Raw genomic sequence first — 21,170 nt, forward strand, 5'->3', positions numbered from 1 at the left:
AAAAAATATGTGCATGTACACCTGAGTCACTATGCTGTACACTGGAAACTAATGCAGTGTTGTAAATTGACTATGCTTTAATAATAATTTCTAAAAAAGGGGCAGCATGGCATAGTGGGACAAGTAGTAGGGTTGGAATTTGAAGATCTGGATTCACTTCTTGTTTTTGCTGCTCATTAACTCTGAGACATCTCTGAGCCTCGTTCTTCTCATCTATAAAATAGAATGATTCCCATTATAACATTGTTGGGGGTTAAAGTGAGAATGGCATATCTTAAGGAGCGCACTATAATGCCTGGCACTTAGCGGGCACTCAGGAAATCTCCATAATGTCGGAATTGACACCTGAGTTTTGTCAAAGGTGCCTCTGTATAATCTACAGGTCCTCAGCCATCTCCCACTTCTGGCGTTCTCTGGCCATGAGTTATGTGGTCACAGGAGAAAGCTCTCAGAGTGAGTGGGACATACCTAGAGATGAATATTTTTTATCCAGAACCAGAATCCCACCAGCTTAAAACGAGTTGGATCATGGCTTCAGGAAGGACAGGAGTCTCTCAGGGACCCCAAATAAAAGCAAAGGGATCAGGGGCTTTTTAATTCTTACGCATCAAAAAAAAAAAACAAACAAACATCTCTTTCTTTTTAATTTATTCTCTAGCTCTCACACACAGTTAGAGAGATGCTCCCATTTAGACACACAAGTTAAAAGAGAAGCTTTCCACTCTGAGAGGGACGTTTCCTGTTTCTGATGGGACTCAGCTTAGTTCAGTTGGTTAAATTCTTGGGAGGAGAATAGATGTTTCTCATATCTGGGTGCCCAAAGGAAGACAGTCAGTCCTGCTGGAACGTTAAATGGAAACACCTGACTGTGAGACTGTCCACCAAAGATAGCGTTGGCTGTAAGATCAGAAGGGAAACTTCACACTGCTTTTGGGGTCCCTCAATAGCCTGCCATTTTCTGCACACTGGCAGAACTTCACTACATTTGTTCACCACGTAGGAAGGCCGTCTGCCTTATTTCTTTCACTTTTGGTTATCTCTGGACTGCCACAAAATTAAAGAGGAAAGTTAATTGTCTCTCCCTAAATTATAAACGACTGTAGGCTTCTCATCTCCTTCTTCTAGAAATATGTTTCCATTTAGAGCAAAGATTTTTCTTTGACTCAGGGAGCTGTGATCTCATTCTGTTATTGTTTTGAGGAAAATAAAAACACACACGTAAAACCCACAAAGAAAGCATTACCAAAATTTAATTATATTAGTAATCAAATCTATATGATTTGTGTAAATGGCATTTCAGAGTTGTGGGGTGGGGGGTAATTAGGAAAATTAACTCCCTGGTCTCCAAGGTGCTTGGATGGACTTTCCCAGTCTTGTCTGCAAGCATCTGTGTAGGACACTTGAGATCAGTTTGGGGGAAGTGCCACTGCCACCTGATATTGTAGACTTTCTGGCAGATATTGGCACCCAAGTAATATTTTATTGACTCCATTTGGATTTTCATTCCTGTGGTTTGGACCTTGCTTTTTATAATGCATAACCCGTCGTCCTTCCACTCAGCCATGACTTGTAGAAAGCTGTCTAGTAGTTTATAAAATCGGATTCTTCTCAGCAATCAGGCCTCTAAGTGTATTTTTAGAACTTTAGACCAATTGGCAGAGGCTGAGAACTTAACTTAGGGCTTTTTTTTTTTTTTTTCCTGAAGAGCTCATTCTGGTTTTGAAAATTTACCTTTTTTTAAACTTAACATGATACTTCTGTAGTGACAGGAAACCTGGAATCAAATCTTTCAGGAAATAGAAGCGTCGTTTTGTGAGTTGTTTTTTAAATTTACAGCCCTCGTGCTTTTGGAGCGTTCACTTCCCTCAGAGACTGTACGAAATGAATCAAATAGAATCAGGAATCAGTCTTCATTCCCTCCTCTTTGAAGGCTTGTGAGTCAGGGGGAGGTGCTGGCAGAAGTATTTTGTTCCTCTGTATATAGGCAATGCTTAATTCCCCAGGTAGAAAGCTTATTGTCATCAGAGGCACCCTAAGTACCCCAGGACAGGAAGTGAGTTAAAAGTAACAAGCAATGGAATATTACACAGAAGAAAGAAACAGCAACTCAGCACAAGGGTTGCTCTCAAAAATGTAATGTTGAGTGAGAAAAGTAGAAAACAACAGGATTTGAAACACAGTATCATTTATTTAGTTAAAACAAATACACACAAAACAACATTACATAAGGCAGATGTATATTTAAGGACAAACAAACAATAAAGAGGTGTCTCTGGGGGATTGTAATGGGAGTGGTGATGGGAGAAGAGGAAAAAGAGAGGGGCCTTGCCCAGTACCATGATGACAGTGAGGACATGTGACAATGACCTGAGGACAGTGAATAACTAACAGTCTGTACGTGAGGTCCAAACATTTTCAAAGGAGTCTACTGTAACTTTAGTTATAAGTGCTCAGACTAACACAGTCAGTTCAAGTAGTCATTCTCAATCTTGGCCACACATTTTAGACATCTTAGAGGAACCTGAGAATCCTGGGGAAAAAAAATTAATTTCTTGGACCTAGTGACAGTTGGCCCCGGAAGGGACCTGGGCATTGGTGTTTATGAAAGGTTCCCAGGTGATTCTGTTATACACCCAGGGTGGAGAACCACACAGTTAAGTTCCTTAAAGAAGAAAAAAAGTGTGCGGCAAGTGCTAGCTTTGCCAAGTGAAGACGGAATGGATGTGATATTCAGACGTTCCTGTTCTGCTGCTTTAGGTTATCAGCTCAATTCTGCTGAATGTGTGGATATCCGCCTGAAGAGGGTGGTTCCTGACCATTATTGCCATTACTACCCTGAAAATGTGAAACCAAAACCGAAACTGAAGGAATGCAGCATGGATCCTTGCCCATCGAGGTTTGCATAACTGCCCAGACCCTTCTTCCTTTAAAAAAAAAAAGCAAATCAATTGCAGCAGAGACTGATCCATCCTCTCCAGGTGACACATTTCCATTGCATGACCTTGAACATACACTGGCGGCAGGCACTGGCATTCACGTTTATAACCGTGGTCGGTAGGAACTGGGCTCATCAGCTCACTAAGCGCAGCCCTCTCTTGTGGGCTGTGCGCCCATGGGCTGTGCCATTTACCTCTTGCTAATGAGCCTCTTTGAGCGTCTTCTGCATACACAGCATGAGAGATCTCTCCGTCCAAGTACAATGTCTAGTCCATCTGCTCGCTGTAAATACCGGCAACTCACCATTTGAACTTTTTAAACTGTCACCCATGACCACGTTTTGACTTTTGAAGTGTTCACATTAAATTCAGTATAAATAATGCATCGTGCAAGGAAGTGAAAAGTTTTAATGCCAAAGCAGAAAAGCTATCCATAAACTATCCTGCTGCATAATTTAGTACCTGATGACTTGGATTGCCTGGGGAAGTTTCCTGGCTTTACTACAGTATCTTAAAATAACAGCACCATATCAAGTCCCAGAATCCCCCAGCTATCTGCCAGCTGGCAAAGGCAGACATGTGCAAGTGGAAAAGGAAGCATTCTCGGTGGATTTCATTTCCTGTCACTAAACTGAGCATTTCCTGTAGTCCCAGGTGTATGAATTATTAATAGAGGCTTTTCAAAGGACAAATTCTGTGAAATAAAATGGTTTTCTGACAATCCTAATAATATGACAATGTGTTAATATCCTTAATATATTTTATCAAAATAACCTCTTAAGATGATAAAAGCAAATAAACAGATCTAAGTTAAGAGAAACTCATTCCTTTGATTAATACATATCGCTAGTTCCATTTTCTGTATTTTCATATAGAACTGGGGGGGTTGTCAGAGATGTTCCTGAAAATTAAGGAGGTGGTGGCTTAATTTTGCGGGAAATGGAGCATAACATTTTGCATTTAGCTTTTAATTTGAAAGTGCTCTGTCTTTTAGGATGTCACATCTGTACTAATCAAATTAATAAATGTTAATTGGTTAGAAATTATATTCTCACGATGATTTCATTTGTAGTGATGGATTTAAAGAGATCATGCCCTATGACCACTTCCAGCCTCTCCCTCGGTGAGTCACATGTTTCCTTTTCCTTTTTGTAATTTGGTCTAAGTGGTTTGCAAGGAACTGCAGTATCTGTAGCAATAGTCTAAAATGGAAGAGGGACAGATATTAGACCCTTCACGGAGAGCTAGGGGGACACAGACTTCAACTCCATGATAAGAAAGATCTTTCTAAGAATTAGATGGAATAGGCAGCCTCAAAAGGTGATGTTTTCTGTCACTGGCGATGTCAAGTGTATCTTGGATAACTGGGTGTTACAGAGGGAGCTCAAGCATTGCAATTCACCAGAAATTTGAATGCCCTTTTACGCCTCGATGACTAGTATGGTTCTTCCTGACTTTGAGTTTCTGTGATTCCCTAGTAATGCTGTCCATTCGTGATTTATAGTTTAGAGACAGTTTGAAGATGCTTTCATAGTCTGTATTTATTTGATTCTCACGATGGCCCTATTGTGCTAATACATGAGGGCAGGTGTGTTACTTCCACTTGACGATAACCTTAGAGTCAAAGGAGTTAAGTACCTTGTGACTGCAGGTTGTGTGTAGCATAAGATTAAAATTATAAGATTCCAAGTCCAGTCCTCTTTCATCTGAACTACAACTGTTTTCCTGAGGCTGCACTTTTGCCATCATCTCTGCAAACTTGAAACAAACAACAAATAATGTGTTTTCACTTGTTTGCTTTGGAGCTGGGAACATAATCCTTGGACGGCATGCTCGGTGTCGTGTGGAGGCGGGATTCAGAGGCGGAGCTTCGTGTGTGTGGAGGAGTCCATGCACGGAGAGATACTGCAGGTGGAAGAGTGGAAGTGCATGTATGCGCCCAAACCCAAGGTGATGCAGACCTGCAATCTGTTCGACTGCCCCAAGTGGATCGCCATGGAGTGGTCTCAGGTAAGACTGGAGAACATGCCTCTTGTAATCAAATTTCAGATTTGAATGATTATTTGCTATTTGCCCAACACTGTACTGGGTAGCATGAGGGGTGCAGAGGTTGTGTGTGAACATGCTTCTGACTTCCAAAGAGCTTAGGAAGACAGTTGGAGGACCATGTAAGAGAACATGGTAGGCATCAGTGTAGGTAAGAATAACTAAGAACCGTGGTACACCTAAAGGAACAGATATAGGAACAGAGTTGATTGGGAGGTCTTTCTTGCCCTTGTAGTGCTCAACCCATCTTTAAGATGTGCAGAATTTAACCGAGCAAGAGCCTAGAGAAGACATCACTGTGGGATATGGCCAAGCTAAGATGGCTGAGCAAACGTAGAAATGACACGGAATGACTAGAGATTGGAAAAGGTCCTAAGTCATCTAGATTAAAGGGAGAACCCATGTTCCTAAGAATTGGAAGCTTAAGATGGAAATACTAAAATGGACATTTGAAGTGTGTTCTTGATCTAGTAGTTACTAAGAATCTTCACAATTCTTGTTGAAGAAAATAATGTATTATATTTTAAATACTTGAGGCAAGATAGACTGGCGCTGGGAAAGACCCAAGGTGGGCAGCTTATGTGAACATCACTGGGGTGTCAGGGTGGGAAAAGAGAAAAGAGCGGGGAAGCAGCCCAGAGGTATGAGAAAGCCTCGTGTCAGATTAGCTTAGTTTCCTCATTCTAGGGAGACGGCCAAGTAAACCTCCAGAGCAAATAAAGTGCAGTTGGAGAAGTCAAGTAGAAACATCGCACGTGTTGGTATTGAACATTTTAATCTTAAACTTTTATTTTTCTAGACTCGCTATTTTTCTTTAGCTCTTTTGAGTGATCTTTACATATTTAGCTCAACATATGCATGCATTCATCTATTTATTCATCTATTTATGTATTCAGTGTGTCAGCCACCATCCTAGGAAGGAAATAAAGCGTGCTCCTGCCCCCCAAAAACTCAGAATCCAGTTGCTGAATCGTGCATCAAATAAACCACTGTGATGCAGTGTAACACTGTGGTGCACGGTGTCGCGCGTCCTGTCCTGCAGGCACCCAGAGGTGGGGTGGTCCTCTCCACCTGAAGGTATCAGAGGAAGCTTCAGAAAGGAGGTAGCACTTGAACTGCAACTTGAGGAACAGAGATAAGTCTTCTGGGTGGAGAAGACCCACTTCCAGCCCCAGTTTTCGGAGGCTGCCTCCATCACAGTCCTTTTCCCATATCCCCAGCTCAAGATCATTACCTTCTACAACTTTGCTTGTACTTATTAGGGCAGGAGTTATTCATTCTCTTTGGTTCACACGCCGAAAGAAGTTTGCAAAATTACATACCCCTTCACATATATTTAGGTTGACATCTGAAATTTTTTGTCACGAGTTTAAATAAAAAATATCAAAAGAATGTCATTTCTAACATGTTGTGAATGCTAACATTTTAAAATAAAAGTGGTATAGCATTCAAAAAAAATGTCCAGTAGAATGTAAATGCCATGATGGTTTCTATCCTTGCCATCTTTCATTTTTAAAAATCATATGAACAAGCTCTTTTTGAATAATTTGAATATTTTGCATTATTTCCCCCTTGAACTCACATTTTTAATCCACTCCCCCCCCCACAGAATTTCATCCTAATATAATGTACTTTTATGGTTTAGAGCCTTTTATTGGTTACATTATTCTACTTTTCTCCAAGAAAATGTGTGTAGCAATTGAATTCATTTATTTTAATTTCCTATAACCATAAGGCTTTAGGTATTGGAAATGTTCCCCTGGATTAAGTTATTGTTAAATTTAATTTAGTACACAACCAAAACAACATAAATATATTTCAATTTTTGGCAAATAGTTATTACACATAGAAAGGAAATTTTCCTGTGAAATCTGTCTTTCTAGGAGATGAGTGGACCTTTAAAAATTAATGCATTGCCAGTGTGAAACGTAGGTTCAGCCGTAATTTTACTCCAAATTTTTATTGCCGATTTCTTGCTTTGTTTTGTTTTGCACGCACACACTGGGAAAGCTTGTTCACATAAATCAGTAGACTGAGAGGGAAGGGCTTTGTTGTGGCAAGGTCATTCAGTTCTTTGAACTCCCAAATTATATGCCAAAAATCACATTGTGCTCTATCATCAGAGATCAACACGACCTCTACAACCCGCAGAGCGTGTTCTCAGCTCTTGAAAGTCTTATCCATATGTTTTGTGTTGTCTTTAGAGCTCTTATTCCACTCCCAGCCCCATCAATATCATGACTGTATCATCACTTTTAATACCCAAAACGAAGGATTGTTAACCAGCACATCTCATTCACCTTTCTTGGCTCTTCATACTTCTCATTAAATAAAAAAAAGTCAAAATCATTCTCAGTGATGAGGATTTGCTATCATCAAGGGTGTATTCAGCTTGAAAGAGGAGTTCTGGAAATGTTGTAAACACAGCCCTGTTGGGGAAAATGTCCAATTTCCTTGAGAAGCTACTTAGGAGACAATACTCCCTTGGATTGACCAAGTTCCAGGCTAGTTAAGACCTTAGAACCGTATTGTTTTCTTTTTCTTTGGGCAGAATATTTTCCTTCTTGGCCAATGTAAAATGGCCTCTCAAGATCACATGGATTTCAAATTGGTACATGTGGGGGTGGGTGAGTCGGTTTCCCAGACGTAGGATGTAATCTCAAACCTCACTGAACTCATATCAGTATTTGTTCAGTGCTCCTAAGAGTGTCGTGATGAATAAGAGAGGTTTCCTGCTCTTCTGCTCTCCCTAGAGGTGGGTATATGCTGAAAAATGCCTCCACGTCCTCTGCAATGTGTCCGTGACAATTAAGACAGCGTCCATGGACTCAGGAAAGAGTCTTCAAGCTTTATGAAGCAGTGGCAAAGCCCTTATTTTGACAACAGGAGACGCAGGAATGGAATTCCACTCTGCCTCTTAGGAGCTATGTAACCGTGAGCAAGGTCCTTAGGTGGTGGGCCCTTTGTTTGCTCACCTGTTAAATGGGCATGAAGCCGTTAACCTGCCAGTGTGTCGGGCGATTAGTGAGATCACATCTGCAGAACAGTGCCTGCTCTGTAGCGCATGCACAAGGACTCCAGCCTCTCCCATGGGTGGATCCAGGATTGGCGGGGCCTGAAGCGTATGCAGTATGGAGGTGACTCTTTAAGAAGAAAGAATACGAAACACAAATATTGGGCATCTAAGCGAATGTTTATTTAGAAAAAGAAAAAAATTGTAAGAAATTACAGATTTTTGAAAGCTGACAACCGTAATAGAACTCTGGACTTTAGTTAATAATAATGTACCAGTATTGGTTCGTCAGCTGTAACAAAGATACCACACTAATGCAGTACTAAAGCTAGGGGAAACAGTGTTGGGGGGGGTGGATGGACTTTCCTGTACTGTCTGCTCAATTTTTCTACAAACCTTAAACAGTCCTAAAAAATAAACTCTTGATTTAAAGAATAAACCCACATACATACATACATACTCACCAACATAAGTAGATAAATTGAAAAGAAATCCTTGATGTCCACGACTTGAGAATATTCCATTCATAGGCAAGAATACCTTCCAAATCTTTCACAAATAATTCAAGGGGAAAAAAAACACTGACAACACAAAGTTTGTAAGAATGCAGAGAAAATAGCATAATATCTTCATTAATTTTAACTGCCTGATGTATCTGTAGCACGTTTTCCTAAACTTTTTGGCTGAGTTCTTTTGATGTCCTCTTCACGTGACAGTAGTTTTGCATGATCAATTTCCATACACAGATTAGAACGACAGTCCTCTAACATGATTGATCAAAATTTGATATTTTTAATTAATAGTTTAGAAAAGTTTCTTTTATCTTCGTGCATTGTGTTGGATGATGTCATGTGAATTTTTAATCAAATTTGAGGAAACCTATGTTAGGATTCTTTCATATTTGAGTGGAAAGATTTCAGGGCATTTCAATTTTTCTTGCGCTGTGACCTCAACTGAAATACTTTTCAAATGGAGAATTGAAAGGAGGCTTTGCTAGGGAGGGGCCCTGAGGCATAAGAATCATGGGGAATCAGCCTCCACCTCCTTCCTTCCATAATATTTTGCATCTAATATTCATGGAGATCAGTGGCTCTCCTGCATCTGAGACATTAATATCTTTGTGGATCTCTTCAAAGAATCTCATTGGCTTCTCTTCTCGTCTTTGAAGTGCACAGTGACTTGTGGCCGAGGGTTACGGTACCGGGTTGTTCTCTGTATCAACCATCATGGCCAGCACGTTGGCGGCTGTAATCCACAACTGAAGTTACACATCAAAGAAGAGTGCGTCGTTCCCATCCCATGTTATAAGCCAAAAGGTAACTCTGTGGTGCACTTTAAAGTTAAATTAAATGGTGTTTTCCAGCTCTCATACTAATATTGCAGCATTTACATTTCAACGTACTAGCTTTCTTATAAAAATTATTTTACTGACAGATTACAGTGGACCTGTCCACTTAGATAAAGAAGTTAGACCTGTGTGATTAATTGATCTGGAGGGGAAACTGAGCTCTTGTTCATTCAGTACATGTAGAGTGGCTCCCACCTCTCTAGGCTTATATTAATATTCCTTGGTAGGCATAAAATAATTTGATGCAGTCCCTGCCTTGAAGAAAATAGAGAAGGAGGATGAAAATGAGAAAGAGGAAAGGAAGGTTCCCCCGAGGTTTTCATTCTGTGTTCCCATGGTATTTCATGCATGCCTTCTGCTGCAGTGTAAGTTTCTTGGGGAAGGGACAGTGTCATCTTCATTGTTGTCCTACTGCCTCCCATGAGGGAATGAAGACTCTCATCTGCCAATCTAGATTTATAGATGCATTTAGAAATTCTTTTTTAGTTCCCATTTGTTCCACATGATTTAGCAGAAATGGGTAGCATCCATGGTTAGGAAGTCTTGGCATCGTCTCTTGGATATCTTGGATATATGTTCCTCTCTAGACATGATTATTTCCATCTACGTACTTTTGTAAGGTATTACCAACCCTCTGACAACTATTTCCTTTTGGAAATGGAAAAAGAATTACTCCCAAGTGTCAGTGCCAAGGAGCCGTCCTTAGTACTTCAGAGAGGACGGTAAAAATTCTTCTTCATTACTTCTGGGTGCATTATTCATACAAATAGCCTCATAACCTTCTATTCAACACATATTTGTTTGACGAAGTCTGTCTTCCAGAAAAATCAGTGGTTTCCATGCAAGGTACAAATCCTGATTATATAACTTCCTCAGTGAAAACTCTTTTTCTTTCTGCGGTTGACGGTCCTTTTATAGCCAGGTTCTTAGTGTCTGTGGTTCCCCTGGAACAGCCCAGAATGATTCCCTTTCTCATTTCATAATTAGATTATTTCTTTCTTCACATCTTAGGAAGTTTCAAAGGGCAGAGAAGCCCAGCAGCTTGCTCCTGCCTGCTAACTGTAATTGGTAATAATCTCCCTCAACAACTACAGCAATTAAAGTCTGAGAAAACCACAGCACAAACTCTTCTCCTTCTCCCAGGTTTCCGTCTTCTATGTTATTTGCTTTTCTCTATTAATTTCTTCATCAATGGGCAAAAAGATTTTGTGGCAAAAGGACGCAAACTGATGTGGTTGAAGGAAGAGCTTTAATATGCAAACAACAGAGACTGGTATTGACTTATAAAAGACATTTTTATGCTAACTTGAGTATATGCAACCGTCTCAGGGGATGATTTGGTTACATTTTGATAATGTGTTAATTAAAAAAATATATGACATAAAAAAGAATAAAATAATGCCATTTTCAGCAACATGGATGGATCTGGAGATCATCATTCTAAGTGAAGTAAGCCAGAAAGAGAAAGAAGAATGCCGTATGATATCACTTATATGTATAATCTTAAGAAAAAAAAAAAGGCACAAGTGAACTTATTTACAAAACAGAAACAGACTCACAGACATAGAAAACAAACTTACGGTTACCAGGGGGTAAAGGGCATAGGAAGGGATAAATTGGGAGTTGAAGATTTGCAGATACTAACTACTATATATAAAATTTATAAACAAGTTTATACTGTACAGCACAGAGCTCTATATTCAATATCTTGTAGTAACCTATAATGAAAAAAGTATGAAATGAATATATGTACGTACATGTGTGACTGAAACATTATGCTGTACAGCAGAAATTGACACAACATTGTAAACTAACTATACATCAATAAAGAAAAAAGAGAGAGAAAATAAACAAAGCAAAAATATGACAGACATTTTTGATTCAATCCAGAAGCCACTTAACGTACTGGACATTTGAAAAGCATGACTGACCTTTTAATTGATGAAATCTTCAGCAGATTAACAGTCATATATTTAACTCTTGAATGATTAACAATAATTAAGCTTGTTGTTTATGTTCCTTTTTTTCTTAGAAAAGGGTCCAGTGGAAGCTAAATTGCCTTGGCTGAAACAAGCACAAGAACTAGAAGAGACCAGAATAGCAACAGAGGAACCAACGTAAGTCCAGGACCTTTTATGGGAGCAATCAGGGCATGGCCAGTTAACATGATATATGTAATTTTTGTCCTCATTGGAGTACAATGATACGTTTCAAATCCAAATGGCCTGGATTTGCAGACTCTAGAGAGCTTGAGCTGGCTAGAATTCTTCTTTATTTCACAATTCAGCAGTCCTGCTTTGGCAGTGTCTGTGAGAAGCATAGGAAAGGACAGTGTTATTTAACTCAAAGCAGACCCAGCGGTCTGCTACAGTTAGGAGATTGGGGGCAATCCCTAGGTCGAGATTGATACATATGGTTTGACCAAGGATCATCACAATATAAAACAAGTCAGCCAGTCATTCCATGGTTAAGTAATAGCCAGTCTCTATAAAACCAGTGAAGGTGAAGTGTGTCAGGGTGGCCTGAGTGATGGTAAGGAGAAATCCCAGAGCTGCTGTGGTCTGGTGCATGGAAAGAATATGGCACTATGAGTCTTGGAGCCTAGAACCTACACCATGTTTACCCATGTGACCTTAGACAGGTCTTAAGTTTTTCTGTCTCATTCTCCTAATGAGCAGGCTGGGCTTGATCTCTCCAGGGTCCATCCCAACTCAGAAACCTAATGACTTCTGTCCACGTGGGATTTGGCAAGTCTGTGTTGTAACTATCAAGAGCAAATCAAAGAAACGTTGGGGAGGCAGAGGGTGGGGACCCAAAGAGAGCAAGGAATCAAAGATGCCCTGAGATCTCCAGCCTAGGAAGCTGGAAGAACACCAGCATCCGTGATGGACTCAAGGAGCTAGACAGGCCGCTGATTCCATGTCAGACACGTGCGGTCTGTGGCGCTGACAGGCTGTCTACCAAGAGAGCGATTCATAGGGCGTTAGAGGAGAGGATCTCGGAGGTGATCTGGCCAGTCTCCCTCTCAGAGCAAGCGTTTCTTCTTCAACACGTTCAGCGACGGGCAGAGTTCACTGCATTGAGAGACAGCTCCTTCTTCTGTTATTTGCAAGATTTTTTATTTTCTTGTTAAGTCAAAATACAACCGCCTTCAAATTTCTGCTTTCTGAAAAAAAAAAAAAAAACCCACGTCTATGCCTCATCCCACATGACAAGTTTTCACAAATTTGGAGAAAGCTGGATCCCGAGAGCCTTGTCTTTCCCAAGCTCATCATTCTTAGCCTTTTCAGTGGTTTTCATGGATTGTTGTTTTTAGATCCCTTACCAAGCCCATTGCTCTTTTCAGAACAGGCTCTCATTTGTCAATGTCCCTTTTAACTGTGATCCAGCCCAGCAGTGAGCCCCAGGCGGACGTGGATTACTTGTCTCCGAGAAGGCACCGTGCCTCTAGTGATGCGGGCCAAGAGAATTGGCACATCATGCTTGCGACACGTGCAGAACTTTTCCACGTGGACTACCGACAGGCCTGGATGTGACCCCAGGAGAAACTGCTGATGCTGTCAGGTGAATGGCCCCAGAGTGACTGAAGAGGGAAGAGCGTTTGGCTAATGAGGGAAGCATGAAGATCTAGAGGAAGAAGTGGATTCAGAAGAAGTGGATCGTGAACGGAGGAAGGAACAGACGCAAGGAGAGCTCATTGTTACAAAGACCAGGGGAGGAGACCGTTTAAGCAGGGGCGCAGCGAAGAGTGTTCACATTCTCAGAGAAAGCCGAAGAACAACTGTGGGGACTGAGTAAAGGCTGTTTTGTTTGACAAGAGGGTCTTTCTCAGTTAATTTTAGAGTAGTATCATAGTAGGGCAGAGAAGTAAAAAGTGGCAGAGCTTTAAGAAATGAATTCTAAAAAGGAAATGGGGCAGTGGGTATTTGACTACGAAGAAGGAAGATTGGGAGTCAGGTTAACAGGGAGGAGTGGTTAAATGTATGTGTTTGATTTTTGTTGTTTTTCATTTGAAGTTAGGACAGCCTGACACATAATTAAAAGATAATAAGGATATTAGACAAGTCAGTGACCACCCCTGGGCCTCCCAACTGTACAAGGAGGGTGTTAGGCTAAATGCTACCGGAATCTTCTCCCAGCTCTGGTCTCCTATGATTCTGTAAGGGAAGGGACCTATAAAAGGAACGGGACTTGAGACATCGGCAAGGGTGTATGTAGCTGTCACACGAGGAGGGTCATGGAGTTCTCAGTCTCAAACGGTGCATCCTACCAGGATCTTTTCTCAAGACACAATGAGATAACAGTTGCTAATCCTTCTGCATGTCCTCTCCTGGTTAAAGGGTTTGCTGTCCAGTTCCCCAGAGTAGAACTCTGCCATCATTCTTGCCTCTTGTTCATTCTTCCCTTATATGTAATTGCTGAGTTGTGACAGTCATACCCATCTACTGATATCTTTCTCAGTTCTGGCTCTCTCTCTCCTTTCCTTCTATCATCCTAGTCCAGGTCCTGAAATCACCTACAAGAGCCTTCCGATTTGCTCTCCACTTGATCCCCTCAAATCCACCCTCTCACCCAGAGTAGTCTAGCTAAGGCACAAATCTTTCTTTTCAGCGTTCATAATATCTCAGTGTTTCCCCATCACCCAAAAAGATTTAACGCTCGTGCACAAGGCCGCCAAGACTGAGCAGGCTATTACCCTTCCTGGCTCCCAGCCTCATCTCTGACCACTTCTTTGCTTTGCCTTGAATGGGATGCTCCAGGCACATGAAACTGTCGGTCGTTCCTTGCCTGCAACAACCTGCCACTCACCTCCATCCCTTTCATCGTGTTCTCCTCTCTGTTGGGAATGACCCGGCTCCCACCTGGTTTTTAAAAAGCTTTTTTTGTTGTTACAGAAAATTCCAAACATGTATAAAGGAGGAGAGAACAGTAGAATGAACCCCCATGTATCCACCCCCCAAGTTCAACAGCTATTCACTCAGGGCCATGCTGGTTTCATTTGTTCCACCAACACTGCCTCCACCCCACTGGCTCATCTCTGAAGCAAACCCAGACAGCATATCATCTCATTCATAAATATTTCAGTATAAATCTCTAAAATAGAAAGGCCTTTTTTTATTGATAACTGCAATATCATTTTTTAAAGTGTGGTCCTCAAATTGCTTCCTTTAGAATCACCTGTGGTGCTATTGAAAAAACGCAGATTTCTGGACCTCACCAAGTCAGACATTCTGTGAGTGGGACCCAGTCACCAGCATTTTTTTTTTCTTTTGACTCTGCCAGGTATTTTTTAAATTGTGGTGAAATATGCAAAACATAAAATTGACCATTTTAATCCTTTTTAAGTGCACAGTTCGTTGGTATTAAGTACATTGGCATGGTTGTGCAACCATCACCACCATCCATCTCCGGAATTTTTTCATCATCCCCAACACAAACTCTGTTCCCATTAAACACTCACTCCCTTCCCCCGACTCCCCCCCCAACTCCCAGCCCCTGGTAATCTCTGCTGTACCTTCCATCTCTATGGATTTGTCAGCAGCATTTTTAGCAAGTGCCCCAGGTGACTTTGGTGGGTGCATCCAGATTTGGGAACCATTGGGTCGGTTAGACCCTAGGGCCCCTTTTAAGGTCTGAAATTACTCTTCATTTTATTTAACTGGAAAAGAGAGACATCGTGTAAGTTACAGGAGGTTCAGGCCCCATTTCTTCCCCAAGCCTGCATTTTCTGTTGGCCCCACTGACTTTGCTGGTGGAGCTTCCTGTCCGTCTTCCCAGAGCAGAGCTAACATACCCTTTCCTCTTGCAGACCTCCACTTCCTTCTCTCCAGCACAGAAGACGGAGGCCCCAGCACCTGTTCCCTGGCCGAGCGGCTGCCTCCTCCCACCCTCCTGCCCTCTCTCCCTCTGTGGTCTCTCTGCAATTTTCCTTTATAACTCACACTGCCTGGCAGTTTCTGGCCTGTTCCTGGCTGTCTAGTGTGAAGTTTATGGTTTCCTCCCACCGCTTCTGACTCTGTTCATTCCCTTGATTTCCAAGCAAAACCACAACATATCTCAGCTTCCAGTTCATCCTTTTATTACCCCCATCTTTTGTGGTTTGGGGATGCTTGCTTGTTGACAGTGAACGAGAAGATGAACATAGCTGCAGTTCAGATCCCTGGAGGAAAGCCTGCCAAGCCCGCCTGGAGAAGATAAATATTTCTGCCTCTGTGGTTTACCAGGGCCCGCCCGAGCTCTGAATTTACATAGAGGGGCGGATGTTCAGAAGGCTTTTTTTTAATTAGGAAAATAAAAATTACAGCTTATAAAGCTAAGCCAGGGGAACTGCAGTTTTGACCTTCTTAGCTTTCGGCTGTGGAATGTGTTGACAGTTGATACTGTTCATTGTTGTTTTCAAAGTTCTTCCCTGGAGTCTCCCTGGTTTCTGTGGGATTCACAACGCTTCCTCAGTCACGCTACCTTCTCCCCCATTTTTCATGTATAAATACCAAGGAAATACTACAGATTTAGAACACTTTGTATGTTTTCTTTCCTGCTATTTTAGCCCCTCCGTTTATGGACTTTGTATTTGCTAAGATCACATTAGCTTGTATTCCAGGCATCTTTCTTCTCCCAGCAATAGTAGTTAACAACTAACATCGAGGCCTTTTTTTGTGCCAGTGTTCTACGTGTCCTATGCGGATTGACTTATTTAATTCTCACAATGACCCCCATAAAGAGGTGTTATTATTACTCTCATTTTAGGGATGAGAAAAACCAAGGTGCAGAAAGATTAAGGAATTATCCAGCATTTCAGATATTGGTTCTCTGGCATGTGATACTAGGGAGAGCTCCAATTTTGTGTTAGGAAACCTGAATTCAAGTCTCACCCACCCTTAGGTGGTCTAATAGGGCTGAAAGAGGAATTAGTGACTATATTATGGTATTGTGAAGCTTAGAGGGTCAGGGGTGGCTTCCTGGGAGAGTTGGCATGTGAAGTGATGCCCTAAGACCTGGGTGTTTGGTACTTGGGATGGCAGATAGGCCTGCTGGCCCATGGGGGACACACTTGGACATTGAGGTACTGAGTGTGGAGAGAGACCTGGAGGATAGGGAGGTGGTAATGGCAGCAAGGATGCAGCTAGAAAAGTCAGCACGTCTTGGAGGTCTTCCATGGTTCACGAGGGAATTTGGACTTCATCTGGAGGCAATGAGAGCCATCGGAGGATTTTTAATAAGTGATGTAATCACGATTGCATTTTAGAAAGATCTTTCTAGCTGTCTGCAGTTTGTTTCTAATTATTTACCATGATACATAAAACTGTAGCAAATCTCAAATTGCACATCCCTACATCCCTAATTGTCTCCTTAGGACACATTTGCTGTGTGGAATTTCTGAGCCAGAAGATAGGCACGTTGGAGGCATTCGATTTCTATTGTCAAATTTCCCTTTTAAAATTTAAACAAAAGATATATTAGTGTTCATGCAGTTATGAATCTTGTTTTGCTTTTGTTTTTCCCTCACAGTAATTTTTTAAATTAAATTTTCATTGAATTGGAGTAGATCTTTATGCATGTTTTTCTAGGAGATTATATGGATAGGATAACCTCTAAGATCCTCTGTATTTAAGAATGCATTTCTTAGACCTTCTCAGTTGAGTAGAAGCACAAAATCTTGTTTAATAAGGTTGCTTTTTTTTCCTTAAAACTCTGAACATGTGGCTCTGGATATTAAAGAAGAAATATTTGAGCCTAAACTGCCTTTTCTCCTTTTGTTCTCCATTTTTTTCAGCTTAGATTTAAGAGTTTCTCCCCATGTACTTAAAATTAGAGGATTTCACCAGAATAAGTCCAGAAATTGTTTTCTTTTCAATAATTTTGCTAAATAGTGAGGGCTTTTAGGACATAGATTCAAATCTTTCTTGGGTACATGAAAGTTTTCTTCTGTTATATTTATGCCTCTTTTCTATTGTTTTTCTTATTTATTCTAAAGGTTCACCAGCATCTCTTTTCTATTTTTAACATTTGGTGTTTCCCCCCACATCTTTGTCTTTTTTCCTCTATGTTTTGGAAGCATAACTTCCCTTCCAACAAAAGCACTTCCCTCCTCCTCATCATTGAATGGATTTCCATACTGTTCATTTGGATTTTCTTCTGTTGTAGAGCAAACTTTGTGTTATTTTTTGTATTTTTTAGTCTTTTATCAACCAAGCCAGAAGTTTTTCCAGTCATGTTTTGACTTTTTAACCACATTTTTATCTTTTGTTTTATAGAATGTTTCCCTGAATTTTATTGTTATTAAATTTTAAGTAGATGCTGTGCTATGTCCTTCTATTTCTGATATTTATCCCCAAATAATTTTTTCTTTCACTAATACGTGTTACATTCTTTTTCTTTTATACTGAAGAATTATTTTTATCAGTTGGATATTAGTGTTTATTTATTTGTTTTGAAATAAAATAAATAAATGCCGCCAAACAGTATTGTCGATTTTTCCTGGGATCCTTTTACTGTCATCTTGGATAATCTTAAAATACATCTCTCATCTATGATACTGCCGAGGCAGAGTAAAATAATGCCAGCAGCTACTGTGTAATTTTTGACAAATGACTTCTCTGTATCTCAGTTTCCTCATCTGTAAAATGGAAATAATAGCAATATTTCCTGACGGGGTGGTTGTTATGAGTAAATGGTAAGCTGTATGTGAATTACATAGAACAGTATCTCACCCAGCTAACAATGCGATGAATGCTGGTTGTTGCCGTTTTAATTTTATTGTAATTATTGAGCTTTTCACTCTGACTCTCTTTTAATCCTTACCTAACCCTATAAGGTTGAGCCTATTGTTCCTATTTTAGAGAAAATTATTGCCTTTGTATTTGAATAACATTTTGACTGGACACAGTATTCTTGGGACCCAGATTCTCTCTCCCAAATCTTTTGCTCCACTGCTTTCTGGTTTTGAATGTTGTGTGAGTCTGGGGTCCGCCTGACTTTTTATTCTGATAGGAGACTTGTATTTTTGTGCCTAGATGCCTGTGCAATTCTTTCTACATCCTCAAAGGTTTCATTTTTTTAGCCAGGTATCTTCATTTACTCTGGCTGCTGTGAAAAATCACCACAAACTTAATGGTTTAAGACAAGATGAATTTGTTATCTCACAGTTCTGTAGATCAGATGCTAGTAGAGTCAGCTGGTTTCTCTGGATCCCACTAGGCTAAAATCAAGGGGTCTCTCAGCCTGAACTCTTCTCTGGAGGCTCTAGGATGGAATCCACTTCCAGGCTCTTTCAGAGAGTTGGCAGAATTCCGTTCCACGCAGTCGTAGAGCTGAAATCCCCATTTCCTTACTGGCTGTTGGCCGTGAGTTGTTCTCAACTTCTGGGGCCCTCCTGCATTCCTTGGCTCCTGGCCCCTTCCATCTTGGAGCCAGCGACAAGGGGTTGAGTACCTCTTGTGCTTTGAATCTCTCTTAACTCATGTTCTGCTGCATCTCTCTAACTCCAGCCAGAAAATTTTTTTCGTTCTTAAGGACTCGTGTGATTAGATTAGGCTCACTAGGATGGTCTCCTGATCTTGAGGTCCATAACCTTAATCACATCTGCAAAGCCCCTTTTGTCGTGCAATGTAACATACTCAAAAATTCTAGGAATTGGGATGTGGGCATCTTTAGGGGAGGCATTAGTCTGCTGAAAATGCTAGGTTTTATGTTAACCATTTCTATCACTTTTCCTGGAGGACAGTGTACTTTTCCAAGCTGTGTTTTAGGCACATTTTTTTACATATTTATGAACACTTTTTCTGTTTCATGTGTTGCAACTTCTGCTTGAAGAGTCCAATTATTTTCAATATTGGATTATTTAGATTCTGTCTCGTTTTATCTCTAAAAATGGCATTAAAACATCCATTTTAGGTATAATTTATGTACAATAAACTGTGTCTGTTTAAAGTGATGCATTTGAACAGATGTGTCTAGCCACAGAACCCCAATCCCACTCGTGATACAGAACGTTTCCATCACCCACAAAAGCTTTCTTTGCCGCCCAGCCCTCCCTTCACTCCTCTAGCTGCTTTAAAAGCTTTTCTTTCTCTCTCTCAATACTGCGTTCACTTCCAAGTCTTGCCTCTATGTCATTAATTTGATCTTCAGCCATGTTTCTTCTGTTTTTTTTTCCTTCTGGTTCTGAATTATTTGTTGGATTTCTAATAATGTTATATTTCATAGTTTTTCCCCTCACCTCTGTAGTTTTCCATTTTATTCTGTTATTTTATCATCTCATGTCCAACCTCTGATATTCGTGAACTGATATTATTTTAAAGTTTTCCTATTGTGCAAAAACATAGGAAACTTGCTCTGTTTCTCTGGTTGTGTTTTGCCCAGATATGGCTCTTCAAATGCTTTCATACAGCTGTGTTCCTTTCTTTCCTTAAAAAAAAAATTACCGTGGGGGAGAAACAAAAACAAAACAAGATTCAGAACTGCACAAACTTTATAATGCCTTTTGTTTAAATAATAATACATTGAAGAAAATCATGCTAGGTTATGCATACATTTTTTTGAGTTGCCATGGCTCCCCTCCCCTCCTCCTCCAAATCACATGGTTAATTTGGACAGCTCTGACATTTATTTTTTAAGAAGACCTCTAAAGCGTCCTTGACAACCATCTTGAAACATCCCGGGCACCTAGAAAAACATTGGTATAACAATCATTTGCCTGGTTGGAAACTGAGGTGAGCCTTCCCACTTACCCACTCTCCTCTCAGGATTCCGAATCACTGAGACACAGGAGTCCAATGGGAATGAAAAAAAAATACTTCCCATTAAAACATAATCCCCAATTTCAAGTTTTTATTACTAAGGAGAAAAGAGAAAAATATTAATGACCGTAAAATTACAGTATACACATGGTTAGAAAATTCAAACCTTTTAAAAACTGCAAAACAAAAAGCAAAAGCCTCTCTCTTTACAAACTCCAGTTCCTGACATTTGTAATTGCTTCCTGAAAACAGAAATTATACTAACATATATAGACATCTATGCTATAAATATGTATCATATATGTACGCTGTATGTGCATATATATGCCCTCTTTGAATGTTTAGACAGGAGGTCATCATATATGAACTGCCCCATACTTGTTTCGTTTAACGATCTCCAAGAGGAGACTATTCCTCATCAATTCATATAGACCCGCCTCCTTCTTTTACAGTCCTCCGGTCTACCAGCTGAGCTGTTGAAGGGCACATCCCACCTCCTTCTTTTAAATTGTGTGGATGCTTCATCTTAAATTTAATCAGTCTCCTTCTTTCCAGTTTTACCCCAGGAAAGCAGCAAGCAAAGCAAAGGGTAAAAACACAGATATTTCTCCAATACTCCTGGGAAGTTGAGCAAACCCTCTCATGGAGAATAAGAATTAAAGAATAGAGTTCCCCACTAATCATTTTCAACACAAGAAACAAATTGGGGGGCAGGGAGGGGTTACTAATATTTCTTTCTTGGGCTCATTTAGAGCAGTGGTGTTTCAGTTGTGCTGACTGGGATGTGCTGTTGTGCACAACAGGAATGAAGTCTTACTGAGGGAAGGGAGGAAGGCGGGATGACCCTGAGAGACCCTCCAACTCTGTCTTTCTGAGATTTTAAACTTGAAGCCTTGGGACTGCATCTTAAGCAAACACCTCAGTGGCATTTTCTGCAGTTATTTAGGGCAACATTATCCTACGAATAGAGCCCTGTACCCACTTAAATGATGAAGTGATGCACCTGAATTTCCCCTCTTAAGGATGGATAGTGTGCATTCACGTATCGTAGTTTGGGGAGAAGTTTTGCAGTAAATGAACCTATTGAA

The 21,170-nt window shown here is 40.6% G+C and overlaps 1 protein-coding gene across 5 annotated transcripts in view; it reads left to right on the forward strand.

Moving 5' to 3' along the window:
- ADAMTSL3 (ADAMTS like 3) overlaps window positions 1-21,170 on the forward strand; it is a 262,233-nt gene that overhangs the window by 154,063 nt on the left and 87,000 nt on the right. For all 5 annotated transcript variants that reach the window (XM_074354072.1, XM_074354071.1, XM_074354070.1 and 2 more), the window contains exons 11-15: window positions 2,758-2,896; window positions 4,009-4,059; window positions 4,742-4,946; window positions 9,164-9,311; window positions 11,376-11,460. In XM_074354072.1, the coding sequence (XP_074210173.1) occupies window positions 2,758-2,896; window positions 4,009-4,059; window positions 4,742-4,946; window positions 9,164-9,311; window positions 11,376-11,460 (628 nt within the window). The remainder of the gene's footprint in view (window positions 1-2,757; window positions 2,897-4,008; window positions 4,060-4,741; window positions 4,947-9,163; window positions 9,312-11,375; window positions 11,461-21,170) is intronic.

This window comes from Camelus bactrianus, chromosome 27 (genome assembly GCF_048773025.1).
Source record: "Camelus bactrianus isolate YW-2024 breed Bactrian camel chromosome 27, ASM4877302v1, whole genome shotgun sequence".
NCBI lineage: Eukaryota > Metazoa > Chordata > Mammalia > Artiodactyla > Camelidae > Camelus > Camelus bactrianus.